This window comes from Excalfactoria chinensis, chromosome 4 (assembly GCF_039878825.1).
Source record: "Excalfactoria chinensis isolate bCotChi1 chromosome 4, bCotChi1.hap2, whole genome shotgun sequence".
NCBI lineage: Eukaryota > Metazoa > Chordata > Aves > Galliformes > Phasianidae > Excalfactoria > Excalfactoria chinensis.
The window spans coordinates 17,337,759-17,360,294 of record NC_092828.1 but is presented as its reverse complement, the minus strand read 5'-3'; the positions used below and the strand labels follow the sequence as shown (position 1 = coordinate 17,360,294).

General features: G+C 34.7%; 1 protein-coding gene across 1 annotated transcript in view; it reads right to left on the bottom strand.

Moving 5' to 3' along the window:
• The window catches only part of TBC1D19 (TBC1 domain family member 19), a 43,228-nt gene that overhangs the window by 7,509 nt on the left and 13,183 nt on the right, over positions 1–22,536 (bottom strand). The window contains exons 5-14 of the mRNA XM_072334604.1: positions 22,064–22,138; positions 20,910–20,973; positions 20,046–20,092; positions 16,911–17,021; positions 16,157–16,229; positions 15,384–15,422; positions 11,480–11,592; positions 5,353–5,427; positions 4,767–4,829; positions 1,873–1,957 (exon numbers count right to left, since the gene is read on the bottom strand). Coding sequence (XP_072190705.1) covers positions 1,873–1,957; positions 4,767–4,829; positions 5,353–5,427; positions 11,480–11,592; positions 15,384–15,422; positions 16,157–16,229; positions 16,911–17,021; positions 20,046–20,092; positions 20,910–20,973; positions 22,064–22,138 — 745 coding nt within the window. The remainder of the gene's footprint in view (positions 1–1,872; positions 1,958–4,766; positions 4,830–5,352; positions 5,428–11,479; positions 11,593–15,383; positions 15,423–16,156; positions 16,230–16,910; positions 17,022–20,045; positions 20,093–20,909; positions 20,974–22,063; positions 22,139–22,536) is intronic.

Here is a 22,536-nt window from a genome sequence, read left to right as displayed (position 1 = left end):
TAAAACGCAATAAGACTATTAAAAGGCCTAAAGATATAAGTTAATAAATAGATTTAAATGACAATTATAAAAATGGTAACTACACATGTTATTGATCATTTGATACTGTCTAAAAGCATGTAAGCAATGTAATAGAACTGATACACTCTCAAATGTAAAACAAAAATGCAGCACCACCAAGGCACGATGATAAACAAGGGAAAAAAAGAACAAGAATTTTGGCTGAGGCGTAATATTAAGGAGATTTAAAGTTGTTTGCTGCAGTACATGAAGACAGTGAAGTAAGAGGGCTAAGTCTGTCATGCCGTGGTAAGCTAACTTAGGGGACGGAAAGTCCTTTAAAAAGATAGAAGAACACCAGATAAAAAATATTCCAGACTTCACTAAGTCTGCAACAGAGAGGAATATGCACGGTACAGCTGTGATAAATCAAAACAAACAAAAAGTGATCTAGTGGATACAAAAGACTAATTGAGTCATGAGAAATGTTGACTATACAGATTAAACCTACTAGTTTTCTCTGCAGAATGAACATCTCACATTAGTCAACAGTATCGTAACTACACAACTTTCTCATTTTAAATCCGCTATACAATTTTTCACAATTTATTTAGCACTATAAAAAAGGTTTTTAAGCATTTTACAATTACTTAAAAACTCTTTATTGTCTCTCTGTTTTAAAATAAGAAATTCAACTACAATTGTTTATGTGAAAATTAATAGGATATTGACAGGTCCTGCAGATCTCTGTGCATTTTGTTCCTTCTACACAGAAGAATGGCACAGAAACTTTGCCAGGTTCAAATTAATTTGGACTTAAATATTTTCCCATAGTACAAATTGACAGAATGAAATCCAAAACTAACTTGTGAAGCTCTTGCCCCCCTACCCATGAAAACAAAACCCAGTATTTTCCAATTACAGGGATCACCTGTTTCATTAAACTGTGAAGTATTTTCACTTTTCCTTTCGATTGTATGCTTGCCCCGTAGCTGGGACTTGTAACCTGGAAGGTGATTATTTTTAGCATGAAGCATTTCTCTTGGAAAATTAGCCAAAAATAGGACCTACAAGCATTGCACATATATGCTGCACATGCTCAGCAGAGACTTAGATTTCAGCAACTTCATTCTCCACATTTGTTTTGGAATAAATAGAATAGTAGAGTTTCTGGGCTGCCATGGCTCTATGCCTGAAATGGCTAAATCCAAAGGAGGTGAGGATCTAAGAAGCGAGGCAGCAGAGCTCAGAAACATGGCAGAAGCTGGCTGAGAGGGCAAGTAGACTGAAGTGATAAATTTAAGACTATTAAGTTACCAAAAAAATAAAAATAAAATTAAAAAAATCAAGCCAAAGGTAGGGTAAAACTCAGGAAGACACCGTGCAATGAAAAAAATCAGCATAAGCCTGCTTGGTAGGGCTGTACTTTTCCAGTCTATGTAACAGAGCCTGATATTCTTCAGCAACATGTTCTGTCCCTGTCTACAAATAACTTCCCAAAGCAGAGTTTTGAAGGAAACACTCTACCCCCACTTCCAGTTAGTAAATCTGTTGAAGTTGCAGAGGACAATGATGTGTATTTCAATTTCTATCCCAACTGATGACAGATGTCACAATTTTACTATACCGTCATAGATGGGTTTTTAATTTATTCTGGAAAAACACTGAATAATTACATACAGAAAACTACCATAAAATAACATCATCGCAATCTGGCCTTTATGCAATCAGTTTCGAAATTGCAATAATAGAAACCACAAAGATGTCATCTGGATGCATGATGTTCTTTATTCTTTTAAATGTAGTCTATCAGGTGTAACAAACCAAAAGAAATTCACATACTGTATTCTTTTTTAGAACAACCCCCATTACCTCGTATGTATGATTTTGGTGGGGTAGCACTGCTGTAAGCAAAGTGCTCCAATACTGAAGTATCTCGGGAAAAACAGAGTAATACCTGTAAAAGACAGCATAAAAAAATCAGCTGACAATCAACACAGAAATGCCAAATAAAGATTCAAGCACCCACTTTAATTAGCACTTGTAAGATGCTACTGAAGAAAGCTAATATGGTTGAAAGCTATTGACCAGCTCCAGTTTGCAGTGTCTTGTTAAAATTTCCAGGCTGACTTTGAGCTTGCTACAATATCATTTTCACATTCATTTGTTGTCAGCAAAATATCCACAACCTCCAATCTTCCTCTGCCTCTAAGCATCAGTTTACTCCCTTCTGTCATGTCATATTGACGTACACCTGACTAATGGATATGTTGGAACATTCTGGAATGCTTCAGAAATACTTTTCAGTTTTTTCTTAGCTCCCCCTTTCCCATTAATCTCAGTAGTTAAAGTGGCTGTGCATGCACCTGGCTGCTTTGATGTCTAATAGGTCATTTTCCCATTTGGTTACTATGACTTAGGGAAGTCCAAGCAGGAACATATGCAAATGATGAATTTACATTTTAATATACATGCATTTCCAGAGGACTGATCCTCATATTCTCCCTCATTCCCATAAGCTTTGCAGAATGCTTGCACTGTTCAGTACTTTCCAAAAGAACAAGTGAGAATGTTCCCCTCATATCCTTAAGTTCTGAAATGTATACTGTATTTTACAAAATACACCTGCATTTTTCATTGCTTACATAAAAGAACAATTTACTGTTCATAGCAGCTGAGTAAAAAAAAAAATATTAAATGCATTCCTAGGGAAAAAAAATAAAACAATAAAGAATCTCATCCTATATACAGTTGAAAAAATACAATAATTATTTTACTTCAATATGTTCCTTCCTGTTTTTCATGCAATGAGAGACTGTGCTATCCAGAATGGACACAGGAGGGCAGAAGTAAAACAACCTACAATTTGCTGACTTTTAAATAACTAAACCCATTGTTCTTGCAGTGCTTTCAACAATTTTTCTTTAAACTGTAGCCAAGGTGTAAGATGTGGAGATGGTTTATACAGTGTTTTACTACATCATTTCTTACGAGTGAAACAAATGGAGTTTTCCTTCAACAAATTATTGCAAACGTTTTCCGGAGATCAGCATTTATCGAAATGAAACATGCAAAACTGTGACATCTGATGACCGCTCTGGCTTTTTGAAAGCAAGTCCAATTTGAGAAATTTCCCTTTTCTGAATTTCAACGTCACTTCACAGTTACAAACATCTTTTAAAAAATAAATACTTTCTTTATCTTCAACAGTTTAAGCTAAATATTATCTTTGTGCAGTACACAGCCATTTTCACGGCTGCCAAAATACAACTGACAATAACAATACACAGGCAAATGTAATTCTCTGTATATGTTAACTGAGGTGAGAGAAAGAGGAACTAATCTAGAAAGGACATAAATTGTGTCCTCTCACAGGGGAAAGAATGTAACCTTACTTGAGGCCTCCCTCACCCACAGAGGGGGACACAGTGCCCAGCACCAGAATCAGGAAGTCTTTAAATTAAGACCATGCAACTTTACAAGAGGTAGACTCCAACCCAAACACAAGTTCTGACTATACTGAAAACTGCAGGGTGAGGCTCTTTGCACATATTCGTTATGTGGGATGTAAGACTCAAGTATTAAAATAGAACATCTGACACGAAATCACAGATGTACAAATCTGTCGATTTCTATGTTATTTTTCTCGTTCACGGGAATGATGCTGCTGTAAGAAATAATGACACGACCACCTGTTAAGTACAGAAATGTCTGGTAAACTACTGGATATGGGAAGACCAATGCTGAGTTGTCACTCTGGAGTTATTTTTTTTTAATTGTAATCCATTTTAAACAAAATCACATGCAGACATTAATTTTGTAACCATTTTAAGTGAAATAAACGATAATTTTTTGAGGCTGCGATTTTAAATGTTCATGCTTAAACAATCACTATGTTAAGAAATATCATATGTAGACATGATTCAATAACATTTAAATAGCAACCCATTTTTTTTTCACTCATATGGGCTAAACGACATTAAGGATAGTTTTTGCTTTTGTTAATTTTCCATATTAATGGCAGTTTTACATACTACCATTAAAGTAGAACGGTTTCACATAGCTCTAAAAACAAAAAATTAAGCAAGTCTAACCTAACAAGTGTGACTAATGAAACTGAAAAAAACATGGGAATGTGAAGTTTGCTGCATGACATCTATGTTGACACTGCAATCAAGTACACATTAGGAAATTCATAAATGTAATCTCCTTCTGTTCAAGGGTATCTGACAGACAGCAATGAAGATAATTCTGTATAAATTAGCTGTATTCCCTCTTGCAAGTAGCAGCTTTGGTATGGGAAGAAGCTTAGAAGTAACCATACACATCATTACCTTATGCAAAACCCATGTGTTCAGCTCAAGAACATTGTCAATAAAATATATTCTGTTCCTATTGCAGTATGTCACTGCAATATTTTTGTTTTTAAACTGGAAATCTGAATATAATTCTCAACTCTTGACATCTCTTCATAGCACATCTCCTGTTAATCATTTTTTACTATTACAAAGCTAGAAAGAGGAAAAATATAGCTGACTTCATATTTTTTTTACATTGGAAGGATGATTGAGGGTCCTTCAGGAGTTTTTAGAAGCAAGTCACGCTTCATCTGTACAAACACAAGATTCGCCTACAGTATATATACTTCAAAGGCGCAATAAACATAATGCAGCAAACATGCATCTGTTAAGGATCTCGCCATATACTGCCACAGCAGTACATTTTCTATCTCCTCTGGTAATAAATTAATAAATTAAGGTACCTACCTGATACAAATAATCCTCAAATACAAAATAGTAATCATCATTGCTTGCTGTTAGCTTTACATCCTGAAATTTAAAAAAATAAAAATAAAAATGAAGCAGTTTGAAGCTGAAAGATTTTGAACTACACTTAACTGAATGGCAGAAGACACTGTTTCACCATTTAATAATGAAAAAGCTTATGTTTAAGCATATAATCCATATTGTAAAATGCAAAACCATGCTATTTAGTTATTAAAGTATTTAGAACTGAAACTTGAAATGGAATCATTTGGGCCGCAGTGCTATCTGACTTCAGAAATCATTTATTCCTCAAAATGAAGTTACTATTTTCTCTATGACTAGTTTTTCAACATTTTAAACAAATGTCTTACACAAGAGCCACTGCAGGAACAAGAAGAGAGTTTACAAGAATAAATTCACTCTAATTATTCTGACACTTCTTAAAATAGAACTATGTAACATTTTCTTTCTTTTTAAAAAAGCAAGAAAACAAACAAACAAAACAAAACAAAAAAGCCACCCACAAATAAGACACTGGCGCAATGACTACATAAATCACTTGGGCACTGGTTAATGGATTACTTACTTTGTATATCAGGCTGTCCACTAAAAGGTCATGCTGGATCACATTTGACTTCAGCTGCTCATAATACAAGATATCCTAAAATTGAAAATATTATCATTATCAGTCAGAGAGAAAACTGCAATTTATGTTTATAATAAGAAAGATGATTTTTAATAATAATAATAAAAAGAACAATTTAAAGCACGTATTAAACTCAAAGTCTCACTACATAATTTAGGAAGCACTCCATCACTGTTAATTTGCCTTCAGAAATGAGGCATATATTTGAGACTTCATAAAGTGAACTTCTCTTTATGTTTATTCGCATGTTACATAATTAACAGAATGAGAACGAAGGAACTAATTCAAACCAAAGATTCTCATCTTTCAACTTCTGGGTCACTGAACAGTCAAAACAGTTTCCATGCTAAAATCACTGTGATTTTTTTTTGGTTGTTAACCTCTACTTTCGTGAGTCTCTCCATTAATGAGTTCTGTCATATCTTCCAGCATTACTGAGCCGTAGCCAATATCTTATATTAATCTAATACGAATCTCTAAATTTTTAAAACATTGAAAGATTAAATCATGATTAAGTATATAAAAAATCTGTTGATGAATACAAATAACTCAGATTTGTTTTAAAACTTCAATTACATCCCGAATGCATCCAGAAGATGAACAAACAACAAGAAATTAAAAGAACAAACATTTCTTTGCTTTTCTTATTTTATCCCTTTATTCACAGAAAGAGCTTGCAATGGGAATAAAAAATATGTTACATGTTACACTATCATCATGTAATTCATAAATAAGTCTGTGCCATTATGCCAATAATTGGGTATTACCATTTCAAATTGTTTTAGATGGATCTAGAATAATGTATTAACTAAATTACCAGTCCCAAGGCCTTACTTCACAATGCTTTTATTTAAAGTTTCAGTGTGTCTCTTCAGACACCACACTATTATATTACTAGATGTACATAATATTGCTGATTCCTTTGCAAAAGATACAAGACTGAAGTAAGGATCTAAAGAAAAAAAGAGAAGCAAGATAAAATTTGAAGACAGAATTACAGAAGGAGAGAATGAGAAGGCCAAGGGAAGGCCTTACAGAAAGAGAGAATGAGAAGGCCAAGGTACAGGGAAGGCCAAGGAACACTGCAACTGTTCTTTGCATTGGTCAAAAACTGGAAAGTGGTGAACAGCATACACTGAGAAAGTTATTAACACATTACTAAACTTAATTTGAAATGAGGATAAATGTATTATTCCTTAAGTACTGGTAACTAGCAAAGGGAATGAGGAGATGAAAAAAAGAAGAAGTATAAACAGTGCACTAATTCTTTACCAAGGGTGATGCAAATATTTACTAAATATAAACTAGCAGCAGCCTGAATGTAGCACAGTTTTTAAATGCTACAGATAACTACTCTAATACTCAGGTTAGAATTTTAAAGCATTAATACAGTGGCCTATAAACGTGCAGCACTGTTGAAAAAATTATCCATAAAGTTTTTCTGGTTTCATTTTTTTTTTCTCCTATCTCAAATAGCTGCACATATTATGACAGATGAAGCTAGCAAAAAAAAGCAAAACACTCAGCATATTGTGGAATTAACTGTTTCTGCCCTGTGTGCAAATAAAATGCCTTAAACATATTCCACAAGCACTAATGTGCTTGATATTTCACAAAGTTTACAACCAAGGCAGCATTTAAATCCTTTAAGAAACACGTAGCCAATTTCTCAAACATGCACAACAAAATAATAATAAGAGTTTTAACTTCAAGAAAATACTAAGACAAAATGGGAAGAAGATGAGAGTGGTTTGCTGTGAGTGTCAAATTCTTATTAAAATCTAATCATTCAATAAGATTCCAAAATATGAGATCCTCAAGGCAGCAAGGTGATGAGCTCTCAAGCTCCTGAGGATCACTTCCAACACTGGAATGAAGTCCAATTAGAACATTCCAACATTAGAATGAAGTCTTCTGTTGCTCTACATAGGCAAGAAACAGTAAGACAGTTTGTGCAGCATAGAGTCTGCAGTCAAACAGAAGCATCATGATCTCCTTTTCTACAAACCAAAACATGAGAGACAAGAAGTTTAACTTATTTACAAGTAATCACTCAAAAACCTCACAATAGTGATAGACACTGAACTAAGATCAGCAGTTCTTCATCAATAATTTTCACCACAAATAACCTCTCTGAGTTACATGATCTTTAGAAGAGAGGTGTACCAGACAGTACAGCAGAAGAAGTTGTGATACACTTCTTCTTGATTATCATTAGGCTCCCATGTAATTACAGGTCAGTTGTTTAGGGTAAGATTCAGTAACGCATAAATTGCTCATTTTAAGGCACACAGCCTGCCTACACACTGCAAGAGTTAGGCAGCTCTGAATACCAGTGAGAAAACGGAAGCCTCTCTGACAAGAACAGTGTTACTTCATACGGTGACAATCCACAGGGAACCCCCCCAGAAAAGTGCACCTTGAACCTCTTCAAAAATTGAAAGGCTTCTGTCCAACAGGAAACCATAGCTTGGAGAACTCTGATTAACAGAGCTCCCCTTTCTTGCTGGGGAAGTTTTGGTCAAACTCAGAATCAGAACTCCAAGGACATTTTATATATATGGCAAAAAATATCACGTCTTGAGCCACTCCTCTGTGTTGTCTTTATAGTCACTCTCACCTGCAATTTAACTAGCTTCAGATAATACAAATCATGCTTCAGTAGCATCTAATTTTGCAGATTATGAAACCACCCTAGAACTGTGCAATTAGATCGTATGGATTACATCTTCAGAGAACTGTAAAGTCAATAGGAAAAGTACCTGAAGTTACTGCCCTCAAAGTTCAACAGCAAATGAGTGACACTTTTACCTAAAAATTCCCCCCCCAAAAAAATATTTCACCCATCGTTTTCCAGATTTATCTATTAACCACTTTGCCTTGGCTGCCCAGAGGCAGAGATAATGGTGTTTATGTACTATTCATAGATCTGTGAAGCTTCATGAATTAATGCTCATATTCCAATGCGAGCTTTTTAGTCACTATGTATTTGCAACTAATGCTGTATCCTTAAATTGCTTACATTTAATCAGACTCGAAAGCCAGAAAGATCAGGTTGCATTAAATCGTTGTTGCAAGTCTATGTTATTTTTAGTCTTTACAATTTTCTCAGGCATAATTCACAGAAAACATTAAAAAGTACAATAAAATCCCATGCCAGATACTCAGTGTAAGTCAAATATAGTCCCAAATCTCCGCATTTTACTTGCACAAACTAAATTCTGCTACAACTCCGAAAGCCAAAACAATAATGTAATGTTTAGAAAACAGAAGCAGCAGCAGAGAATATTAACAACTTCATCATTTAGAAGTTGTTTGTATAGCACAAACCTGAGCTTCTTCCCCTTGGTGGTTGTTTTGCTACCAAAGGAAAACATTAAAAACAAATTTTTTCATAGAATGCATTGAGAAGAGTTAATTTAGCAATATCAGATGGATCTGTCAGTTTCCTGGGAAATCTTACATAAACACAGCAGAAAAAACAGTCATCAAAACAAACTGAATGCTAAATCCACCTGAACTGACTCTGCAAGTGAAGGTTAGAGGCAATTTCAATTACAAACAGGGCTCAGACAGATGTCAAGATAACATCAGAAGAATAAAAACAAAACCTGGCATTCAAACACGAAAGTATATCAAAAGAACAAAAACATTCAATTCTTTTAAAGATTGAAGAATATTTATAAATTGAAAACTAATTATCTATCTATACACATACACACACTTCAGGCTTTGTAGCAATTTAAGGAATGGTCTCAGCTTTCCATTTTATAATTTTAAGGTATCTTAAAATATTACTCTATAAAGTATGACTAGAAGTTTAAATAGAATAAAATCCAACCAACAATCATAGACAAGATACAGCCGCCATTTATTTTAATTAATAATAACTAGCTAACTTATATCAAATAAACATTTGAACTGCAGAGAGAAAGAATTTAAGAGACTCTTAGTAACTGCATGTCATCCCATTGGTGCAATGGAAGAGACAAGATGTCCCACAGGAAATCCTGTGACTGTGTGATTCAAGGTCACATGATAATACACACACACACACACACACACACACACACACACAAACTCACACAGCAAGTTGGAGTGTCTGTACAGACTTAACTGTGATACTGTTTGGCTTTTAAATATTTCACTACTCAATCTTAAAACAATGCACTTTTAAACAGTTTCTTAAAAATGTATCATTACAAATGAAAACTAATAATTCATTGCTAGGCAGTGTATTTAAAAACATCTAAACAACTGTACATAGAACTTACAGTTGCTGACTATGAAGCTAGATTGACAATTATAGCCCAGGATAACAAACACTATGCTACATTATGCAGAAATAGCCTTAGAAAATGAGATAAAAGGTTCTGTCACAGTAGCATACTATACAAGCATTTGTATACTCAGTGTTCTAGTAAACATTCTCCAATATAGTGTATCTTTCTACACGTACAATCATTTCTGTTCTATGTGGAAGGATGTGGGGGATTTTTTTTTTCCTCTTTTCCAGTTCCTAATTTCAACAATTAGAAGCTGTTGACAAACTTGCAGTTCTGCACCATTTCATCCATCCTCACTTATCACTTTTTCTTGAGGTTATTGTTACCATTCTCCAGTTACTTGACATCACCTCAGCTGCACCACAAAGCATCGTCTCACCAATAATTCCCTACATACAGCCAAATAAGATCATTCTCAAGGCTCTAAACTCTGTAGGATACCTCCTGAAGGCGAATGTGAAAACAGAGCTTCTTCCTCCTTAAAAAGAAAAATGACTGTTGAGAAACATCCACATCAATTTCAGGAACTAGATTTTGATAAACCTATTTGCGTACTAGCTCATGCTTTACACGAACATAAAGTTAAATATTCTGTCTTTTTATTATTATTTTATTGACTTTCAGTCATCAAAACAGAATGCTTGCTTTTTTTTATTATTCAACTATGTCACTTTCTACATTAAGATAAAGATGCTCGGAGAGCACAAAGGACTCAGCGGAATATAAGCTGATGCAGTATAACCAACAACATTAATTTAACATGGTAACAATCCTGCTCTCTTACAGAGAAATACTTCTAAAGTTGAAGTTGATCTAAGAAATTCATAGCACTTAAGTCTTGTGCTAAGCATCTTGATTAAGATATACAATATTTTCTTATTATTTCAACAGCTCTTTCTTCTACAGAAGATTTAATCTTTACTTACTAGAAACAAAAGCCTACTTCACTTTTTCAAAAAAGAATAAGCTAAATAATTCCGATTCCAGGCCAAATATTCTTAATAAAGACTTGTTTTCTCACTAATACGTGCTAAGTAAATTGTCAATGAACAGGATTCAGGTTTGTTTTTTAAGGATAAGGGCTTACCATTATACTCTGTAGTTACCAGCCTCAGAGTTATAAGAAAGCGACTACATCTTCAAAGGACATGAAATACAGTAAAATTGACACATTTATGACTAATCCTACATCTCTGCATGTTATTTTAGTTGAAATCTAAATATTGTATCAAAATATTCACAATTCTGCAATGACTTAAATAAGAATTTAACTTCCTATGGTATGAATATACTAGATATACTGATTGTCTTCTAATACTGCAACAGATTTCACTCTTGAGGACTCCAGTAAAACACAAAGTACTATGAAAAACTGCTGTTGTACAAACAGGCATGAAATCAATCCACAAATACAAAGCAATTTACCAGATATGTATATGCAGATTATGACTGGTTCTAACAGCCAGGAAAAAGGTATATGTGTTTTCTTTTTATAAAACTTCAGAGAGTTTCACCTTGATGAGCTTTCTTGTCCCCTTTGAAAAAAAATCAGCACCATTAGGGAAAAGCTTAGAAGTTGGCTAGCTCAAATAGTCTGTTCCACGGTATTGTGTTTATACACTTAGAGAAGAGCCTAAAAGACTTCGCCACAGCACTGTTTCTGAAAGGAATTTGTATCAGGTAGTGTGAAAACTCAGTAGAACATTTCTATTCTTGAAAAACAGCACAAAAAAAATGTGTTTGCACACATGTTCACATATTGCTCTTGCTTTGCCCCTTACCTCTGGCTGATTAGAAATATTCAGAATGAGGGCCCACAGATCAGCTCGGAGTGCTGTTGGACATCCCTGACGAACATATTGTTGAGCTGCAGCACTATCTTGCTCCGCTAAAACTAAAAAATGAAGCAAGCAACAAACAACTATTACTTTAGATTTCCAAAGCTTATCAGACTATCAAGATCCTTATTTTTTAATTGTTATTTTCTAACTACTGAAAATCAAATTTATACCAAAAATAATAGAGTTCTGTAACATTTCTATGTATTTGAAATGGACATTAGTCTGGGATACAAAAGTAAAAATATAAAAGGAATAAAATACTGTATTATAATGAAACATTCTATTTCATTGAAAGTTAATGCCTTCTTTTTCTCTTTTTACGTAATCTCTCACAGTTTTCTGCGAAACCAACTTTTTGGAACCATTTATTTTAGATGATGTTTGTTATATAGAGAGAATTCAAACATTTATTTGGCAAATAAAACACATACATGCAGGTAACAAAGAATGCAAGAGAGTAAGGTTAGTACTTGATAGCATCTGATAGTGCAGTTTAGCCCTATAAACATGTAACAGTTTGAGTGCAGTTTAGCCCTAAAAACACGTAACACAAAGATTCAGGAACAGGGTGTACAGTCTCGTTTACTATGTTGTAAACATTAAATAAAGAGAAAATAGAAAATATTTAAAAGGTCTGGTTTCCACAATACAGTTTTGAAGTAGCTCCTTGGGAAAGAAAACAATTTACATTCTGCCATTAGCAGATGAAGAGCACTTAAATGTCTTTACTTAAGACTAGTTGCAGCTTCTAGGCTGACATCAAGTGGAACAAGTAGTCATACATAGCCACAAAATACTCCTGTATGAGTGATATCTTATATCAAATATGAGATTGCCACTTACTCTGCTTTCTTATTATTTTGATGTTAACTATCTAGAGATGGGTTGGGAGAATATTTCTGTGAGCTGACTGACTTTTGCAAAGTATTTGAATATTTTAGAAAGTACTGTGAACCATAATGTAAATAATCTCAAGATGGAAAATATCAATTTCATTGAGGCAATTATGATACTCACATTGTCTTTTTGATTTTTCAGCTTGATTATTAGAGCATGTGATAAAAAAAAACTAAGTTGCCATAGACAGTAAGAGCAAAAAACTTAAACAACTGCCCACAGATCAATACTGTTCTGGTAGTGAGATGCTTCCAAATCTGTATCCTCCAATTTTTCAGCAGTAAACAACTTGTTATTCTAAATTTAACTGTAATATTATATTCACCATATCAATCCTGTAATGGAAGGATGAGGTCAGATTCAAAAACCTATTGAATTGATTCCTCTCTTTTTCCCACTCCTTTTAAGTACTGAATAGACTGGTCTGACAATTTCTTGTCTAACCGATATACCTCTAACACAGATGTTGCGTGATCTCCTTTCCTTCCCCTAAAGAGCAAAAAGAAAAGATATTCCTGCAATTCCCACAAAACTTCAGAAAAGACTGTGACTCATCTCAGTGTCTATGAGTGTTTACCTTGCTGTTTTTTACTGAGACACAAAGTATGAAAAAATAGCTTTATCACATACAAGATGAGTTTTTAAACATTATAGAATTTCAAATTAAAATACAATAAAGGCAGCTCCCTCGGGCTAGGTAATATTTTACATAAAAGAAAATCAATGCATCTGTGACAGGCAAGGTCATAAACAACATCCAATGGAGCATGGAAAACAATTCCCCTTGAATGAACTTAAATATTCATGATCAAGACTTCAGCTTGCAGTTTTAAAAGATTCTGTGTCTTTGCACAGATAAAAAGCTAAGACAATCTAAGACACTAAATTGGCTGGGAGTGTGGATCTGCCTGGGGGTAGTGAGGCCCTACAGAGGGATCAAGACAGGCTGGAGAGCTGGACTGAAGCCAATGGGATGATGTTCAACAAGACCAAATGCCGAGTCCTGCACTTCGGCCACAACAACCCCAGGCAGCGCTATAGGCTTGAGGCGTAGTGGCTGGAGGACTGTGTGGAGGAAATGGACCTGGGGGTACTGATTGATGCACAGCTGAACATGAGCCGACAGTGTGCCCGGGTGGCCAAGAGGGCCAATGGCATCCTGGCTTGTATCAAGAATGGTGTGGTGAGCAAGACTAAGGAAGTCATCCTGCCCCTGTACTCGGCATTGGTGAAGCCTCACCTTGAGTACTGTGTCCAGTTTTGGGCACCTCAGCACAAGAAAGATATGGAGGTATTGGAGCAGGTCCAGAGAAGGGCAACGAGGCTCGTGAAGGGCTTGGAGAATCAGCCCTACGAGGAGAGGCTAAGGAAGCTGGGGCTGTTTAGTCTGGGGAAAAGGAGGCTGAGGGGAGATCTTATCGCTCACTTCCAGTACCTGAAAGGTTCTTACATTGAGAGTAGGGCAGGTCTCTTCTCACTAGTGACATGTGACAGGACGAGGGGAAATGGCCTCAAGTTGCGCCAGGGCAAGTTTAGGTTGGATATTAGGAAGAACTTCTTTAAAGAAAGGGTGGTTAGGTACTGGAATAGGCTCCCCAGGGAGGTGGTTGAATCGCCATCCCTGGATGTATTTAAGAGCCGATTGGATGTGGTACTCAGGGATATGATTTAGCAGAGGGTTTCTAGAGATAGGGAACTGGTTAGGCTGTGGTTGGACTTGATGATCTTCAAGGTCTTTTCCAACCTGGGTAATTGTATGATTCTATGACAATCTGTGTAATAGAGCCTGCCATACAACGACAAGATATGAGCATCAAAATTTACATTGTATGTGGATTTAAATCTCAGTAAATTTGAGTGGAGATTTTATTGGGACAAAATAGAAAATAATCAGGATTGTTTAATCTGGAGAAGAGAAGGCTCAGGGAAGACCTTATAGCTCTCTTCAGCTACCTGAAAGGAGGTTGTGGCAAAAAGGAACCTCTTCTCCTACATGCCTAATGATTGGACTGGAAGGAATGGTCTCAAGTTGGGCCAGAGGAGGTTCAGGTTGGATATTGGGAAATACTTCTCCAAAAGAGTGGTCAGCTGTTGGAGTGGGCTGACCAGGGAAGTGGTTGAGTCACTGTCTCTGGAGGTGTTCAAGGAACGTTTAGATGCTGTACTGAGGGACATGGTTTAGTGGGAAAACCCTAATGAGTTGCACTCAGAACAGAGAACAGACAACGGACAAAATAAGAACCACAAAAAGAGAAGGAAGATAGAAAGATTATTGATTGGTTAGTGAAACAACAAAAGGGAATGGAAGACTTTTGGAATTGTATCAACCCCCTTTTTTTGTTTGATAAAGTTTAAAAGGAATCACAAGGGACAGTAACTAGTGGATACTGACGGGATTTCAAACACTGTATGTATGCATTTATAAGCAAATCTGAGCTAAGAAAGGTTTATTCTTTTCCAGATCATTTTTCATCCTTCAAGGAAACTCCTGAATGTTTTCAGAAAAAAAAAGGTGTATACATGGTTGTTACGTACTGCAATATTTAACAAGTACTGCAGTTGCAAATAACCATTACAACATTCTTTCTGGAGACGTAAAACCCATTACACTAATGAGAACTGTGTATGCAGGGAAAGGAGTCCAGAATCTTTTGATTTTAAAATGAAATTCAGCAGTGACCTAAGTTATCGTCAAAAAGCTGCGTGTCTATGCTTCCTATTTAATTTTAATGAAATATCTGTGGAACTATTTATCTGATAGCTCCTGGTAGGCTGCAATGCTTCCTTTTCCATCCTTGTCTAAATTACAATGTTATTATTGACTATGTTTTGTTCTAGTCCGTCTAATTTGTTAAAATTCTAAAGGCATACAAGATATAAAATTACTAGATTTATTTGTTACTAGTCAGTTTTTTTATTTATTTTACAGATGGAAACAGATGCCTACCTTTTTGTCCAATACGTACATGCTCATTTTCAAAGAACTCTAGAAAATAAAGAAATAGAGATAATATTAGATAAGAAAAAAACAAACAAACAAAAAACAAACAACTAGCACAATACTCTATATTTTTCTACATATCTCTACAAGTAAAAATTAGATGAATGTGATGGCAGTAAAATTAAATTGCACCAGCATCCATGTTCTTTTTCAAGGAATAATCTTAACTTCTGGTCAGAGAGACAAAAATACAAAAGCAGAACTATGCTACAAGAACTAAGTCTTCTAATTAGGTAAATTGCCATTATTGCCATTTTAAAAGAAAAATGACTTCATAAGATAGGTCTTTTTCATTTTTGTATAAAACATCATTTTAAGACTTGGTTCTACAAGAATAATTGCATAGAAGGAAAAAAAAAAAGACATTTGTATATATGTATTTATGTTAACAGTGTCGCACTACAGGATTTACTTAAGATTTTTCTGAATTTTCTGTATTTTGGGAGACAGGCTATTTTGTTCTCTAGTGTTCAAATACCTGAAATAAAACTTATTTTCTACTGAAGCTGAAGATTTTATATCTTCTTTGAATGTGACCCTCTCTATTTGAAATTCTGTCTATTATTAGCTATATTTTACCATGAAAATTGCCACAATCCTAGTTACAGAACAAATATTTATGGTTTCTTGTGAAAGAAATACACAGATTATTTGATATTTGCATAGTATTCTATGCATTAGTGTTCTAATTAAATGAGTGAAGCACAGCATTAGCTAACCAGGAGGCACTTGTGCTGAATCATCAATACCCAGCTGTCCTATGTTTAAGTCTAGTTCACTGAAGTCTTCTTTCTGAAAAGAAACAAAACCATAAAAAAGAAATTAACAATATCAAAATCTAAATGCAAATATTTTCTCCACAAAATGTATTTCTTTTAAATGCATATATATGAAATAAGAGCTCAGGTTTTTAAAAAGAGAAGAATCTCACATCAGTCCTTACTCTAGTTTCAGTTCTGAAGTTGACTACAAGCTATGCCAGGATGTAATAAAGTATAAACTAAACATTAGGTTAATGAACTCTAATTCCAAGCTGTTCCTCAACAAAGATCCAAGTTTTTCTACCGGCATAAAGTCCTGACAAACCTTATCAATAGGGCATTAGGAATAGCTCTCCTATCATCCAGTCATAAGATTTATATTCGAGCAATTCCTTTCATTTACAGCCTGAAATTATAACAAAATTGAGAATTAATTTAAAAAGAAAATGAGAAACTGATTGTCACGTTAATCGATCTTGTGCACTTTGAATAAAACTGAGAGATTACGATAAGTTGCAGGTTTAAGATTTAGAGGTTTTTTCCACAGAAATTAAGTTAAGAAAACAGGCATGAGCAGATGTTTAGCACAAATCAACAGCTGCGTGGCACAGAATGAAAATTTCCCAACTGACTGACAATTTGGTATTTATGTTTTCTTTGTCATTAAGAACAATTTTTATAGAAACTTACTGTTAAGGAAGAATATACTTACCAATTCTGGAATATCTTTAACTTTTAGAGGAACCTGAATTAGCCCCAGATGATTTCTGAAACTAGGCTGCTCTCCATTTTCATAATTGGGGTTTCGAAGATTCATCAGTACCTTAAAAATGGTAGCTCTGTCATTCCTTGCACATATTTGGAAATTTACAGTCAGAACTGTCCTTAAAATCAATACTGCAAACTGGACCTTTGGAATAAAACCATTTCCCGCAACTGCTACATACACAGGCCCAAATTATCAAACTATCTACATTTTCAAAACCAGAAAGAAGACAATTTTTTTGAAGAAACAAACATATTCTACTTTGAAAAGTAAGCTCAAAGTATGAAATAAAAAAGCAGAAAGCATTTTTGATAAATAAGATTAAGAGCTGACTACATACAAACGTCTTCAATAAAATTAGCTTCCTTCTCAAAACTGCTGGAAGCCTTCTGATGGCAGGAGTATCTAGGATATTCTACAGCACTACTGCTTTTTTGGAAGAATCTTTATTCATGAATCACAGAATCATAGAATCACAAGGTTGGAACGGACCTACAAGATCATCATGTCCAACCATCCTCCCATAACCATAGCTACATGAACATGAACATGCTTTTACATTGGCAATCCTACATAGTGTTTAATCAAAATGATACGCAATTTGCTACTACAGTATATTCTTACTAAACAACAAAACCTCCAAATATTTTCTTCTGTTTAACATTTATTTATTTATTTGCAAATAAATTAAAAATCCAAAGTAAGGATAAAATTTAAAGGAGAAGAACTTAATGTCAAGGTAAGTAACTGGAATATATAAAAGAATTTAATCTGGCATATATTCTGATTATATAGGTATATGTTTTCATATTATAATGTTAAGCTGGCAAAGATTTCTTCTAAGCTAAATTTCCAGCTTTTATGAAATTCTGCAACATTCTATCTCTACAATTCTCAGTCTTTTAAATATTCTAATACCATAGAAACTCACCATCAGACTTGTAAATTAAAAGATTAATGAAACAAACTGAAAATTCTGGAAAGAAAACAGCATTAGGAAAAAAAAGTTGCCTAGAAAGACACTACAATAGTCTAAAATGAAGATGGATTTGTTTACAGATTCAACATCAAATGCACAACTCAACTGTTAGTACAGTAATGGAAAACAATAAATTAAAATTTAATTAAAATTTTCAGACATTAGTAACTTGAAAAGAGGAGCTCTTCAGAAAAGTAATACAGTGAATATAAAGTTTATTTGGAGGATTCAGAAATGTATTCACAATTGATAAGCATGAAACAATTCATACTTACTACAGTCAGTCTTCTCTACCAATACAAAAGACAATCCACTAAACTTAAAATGAACCACTTCAAACATCAAAATACATTAACTCTGACTGATCTAGATTGATGTGACTAAACGAGGAGATCATCCCAACACTAAAAATCTATTCTGTCACGTTCTTGATGATGTGGTTCCTGTATAACTGGCAGGATATACAAATGAGGATTTTGTCAATTTTATTTTCCATCTTATTTTGATCCCAATCCTCCTACTGCGTAGTTCTTAAGCACTGTTGATGACAGAAAACTTATTGCTCTGTAGGCCATTCCCATTCTAAGTATAGCTGGTAAAGTAAGTTCTGTTTTATATAGACATTCTGCACTTGAACCATGCCAAATGATGGGAAGTACCGTCATTTCTGACTTTAACGTCTTGATAATCATGTAATCTCTTTTCCTGTAATGATTCAGTTTGATTATAGACATAAGTCTCTCAGCTCCAAATGTTTCTACTTAATGTTTGATTTTTCAATCCTAGATGACCTACAATTTCAAACACCAATTAGTCTAGCAGCTCCACGTACTGCAATTTAACATTTATAATTATGAAATAAGTTGGGGAATTGCTTTCAGATGAAAAGTTAGTTTCAAGCAGGTTATTCTTTGGAGAAATAGAAGGTCATCACAAACGTAATTAAAAACTACAGTTAAAAGAAAAAAAAATAGAACAGCATTTTGTTTTGTAAATAATACATGGAATCATAAAATGCATCCATTTTCACTTGTTATAAATACCAATTTGTCTGAAATACCAGCGCAAACATACTAGAAATGTATTAAGTACTACAGAATCATCATTTTTGCAAGTTACCTGTCTGTTTTGTCTAGTTATCTGATAAATGCATGAGCTCCTGCTGCAGATGTGCCTACATGGCCAACTTATCACAGAACAAGAATGAGACTTTACAGAGAATCTCTGGACCTTTCCCAATTACTGTACTTCATAGAATCATAGAATTACCCAGGTTGGAAAAGACCTTGAAGACTGTTAAGACCAACCACAGCCTGACCATAGTACCCTAACTCTAACATCCCTCTGCTAAATCATATCCCAGAGCACCACATCAAAACAGCTCTTACACACATCCAGGGATGGCGATTTAACCACCTCCCTGGGGAGCCTATTCCAGTACTTAACTAACCTTTCTGTAAAGAAGTGTTTCCTAACATCCAACCTAAACTTACCTTGGTGCAACTTGAGGCCATTTCCCCTCATCCTGTCACCAGTGAGAAGAGACTTGCACTGCTCTCACTGTAAGCACCTTTCAGATACTGGTAGATAAGCGATAATGTCTCCCCTCAGCCTTATCTTGGTTAAAAACACAGAGCTCTCTCAACCAAGATTTACCTTGAGCACTCTGGTCATAGACTGGCAGGCAGTCAATGTGATCAGAATGAAATTTAGCCAAAGTAGAACCTCTAAAAACCTACACTGTGAATGCCGCACCAGAATTTGTATGGGTTGGCCTCACAAATTGTTCTGGGACCCTGGCAGCAGTAGTATTTAGTGCACAGTACTGGTACTTAGTCTCAGTGTAAATATGTGTGTGGACAATCACTCAGAAAATAAAAATTTAAGGTACTGCAAATACTGTTTATGAGCTTTCTACTGTTTCACTCCATGGACAATCAACTCTATCACACAAATTGGGGTTTTTTTCAGAATAACAGCAAATTGTACTGCTTACTTGTCTCTTTGAGACTTAAAAAACACTTTTCCCACCTCACATAAAAAAAAAATAATAAACTGTAATGGATGCAATTCAATCGCTGAGTTGTTTTATGAATTCTTACCTCAAGAAAATCTTTAGGTGCATAAACAGGCCTGAAGAGACTTAGATCTGAAATAAGATTTCAATTATGGTATCTTAAAACTAAAAGAGATGAAAAACACACACAATTTTCTCATACATGTAACACAGTCTAGCAATTTCAATAATGTCTTACAACTAAGATTAAAATAACATCACAATCATCCCAAATATCATGCTTAAAACTATTACACATACTCCAAGACTATGTTATCAGTCAGTGCCTTGGCTTTCTAAATCCCAAGTATTTAAGTGAACATTAGAAAAGTTTTTACTGCTTCCACATAAGCTTTTACGCTGAACCATATTCAGACATGAAAGTGATATGACATTCTTAAAAGATGAAATGTATTTGTTGTTGTGCAGGTAGTACTCCATGTGATGTATACCAGTACCTTTGCAAAATAATTTCTTCTGAGGAAGCTGGGTGTGAATTGACTGTGGTTAGCCTTGCTTTCCCAAATGATAATATGACTATTCTGTGCAGGTGTTATATTTATCTTTTGTTAGCAAAATGTCTGAGCCTAATTATCCATAGTTCTGAATATTTTCTACCTATTACCCTGATTTTACACTAAAAAGAGCTGTGTCTTTGCTGTATAAATCTCTAAACCATTGGAATCAGGTGCGTTATACCATGAACTCCCAGTGCTGACTCAAAATTTGCACAGTAACTCGAAACAAAACGACAATAAAATGAATACTTATGCACAGTTAAACATTATAAATTAGAAAAAAAGTCTGAAATCAGTTTACCTTGAAATGATTATGCTAATTTCTGGTTGATAAATAACGTGTATTTGACTATGCATAAAAATTTAATGCACGTGAATTTATTGGATCTTACCTGGTTCATCAGTTCCCATTTCATTCCATTTATTAAGCAGCTCTTTCTGCTCGCTTGCAGGCCTCTGAAAGTCACCAAGAAAGAAACTTCTTTTTTAACAAAATGAGTAAAAGCATGCCTATTTCAAATAGGTAAGTGAATATTACACATTTAAAAACAGGCTGCACTAAGAACACCAACTTACTTTCCTAAAGACTAATCCCAGGCTAAAAACCTCTAGAAAGTCCCAGCCTCCAGTTCAAGGAAAGAAAAGGAAAGGTGGAAATTAAACAGTTTTAAGATTTACTAATGAATTTTAGGCTATTTGGTGGTCAGATTCATATTACTGAGCTAGAGCTGGAGCTGCTGAACTTCGTTCTCAAATTCCCATCTGCAGCACAGTCATGAAAAGCAAAACCAAGTGCACTTTTATCAGTGATGAAGAACCACATTGTAGAGAAAACCAAATTACTTATTGTATCAAAAATTCTGTACACTGTAACAAGAAAATAAATAAAGAATGCAATATTTTAACATGACTATCCCAATCTGTGATCTTTAACATTAAAGCTGATAAATGAATAAAGAAACAAAGGCAGATTAACAAGGGAACCAGTAATGATGTGTCAGTATCTCTCTCCTAAGTACCAATTGCAAGGGTGTCAAACCCTTTGATTTACCTGGATCCCAGAGTGAAGACAAATTGTCTTGGGCCACATAATATTGTTAACATAAGTATCCTTGTTTTTATGAAAATCATAACAAAAAAAACATACAACCAGCAGGTTGGGCACATATGATCCAGCAAACAAAATACATTCATGTTATGTATAGGCTATACAGCTCTAAGTTATACAGCTGAGTCTGCACACAAAAACATTCTGTTAAAAGCAATGGACATAGCAATTAGCACTCCCACATGTTGCTCCCTCAAGAGGCCAATTCCTGCAACAGCAGAGGAAGATCCTCCTATAGACTTCTATCTCCTCTTCAGTTCAGCTCAAGCATACAGTCATTATCTTTGAGAATTACCCTTGTATTAAAAAATTCTGGAGAGCAGCCTTGGAGCTCTTGATAACCCAATGTACAATGAACACTACAATAAATGCGAGACCAGGCCTGATTTCAAGAAAAAAATATGTCAGTTTGGCAACAGAAAGTTAGTAATACGGTACCTTCTGTGCAAGTGGGATACTGAGCTCTGTGCACATACTATTCAGGCTTTTTAGAATTCGCTTCTCCCAGCTTCCCTGAAACACACAAGAAAATTAAATGATTTTAAAATTATTTTTTTCTCCAATTTTGCCATTGTCTGAGAATAAGCAGCTTTCTAAAGTCAAATACAAAGAAGGAATAACAAGATCCACTGACACTTGCAAAAGCATTACAGGAAATTTTACATGGTTGCTTAAATAGAAACAACAGATGAAACAGATTTCATCATCTACATTGCAATAAAGAACCAGAGAAGTGAACTCCTCAAATTTTAGATCTCTAAAAAGCATACATTTCACAGTCGCTGATTTATGACATATGCCTAATGATTTCCTCATACCTCAACAGATGACAAATTCCACAAGAGCAAATGGACCACTTAAAGAACAATCACATTCTTCTGATTATTGCATTAGACTTCAAGCTCACTACT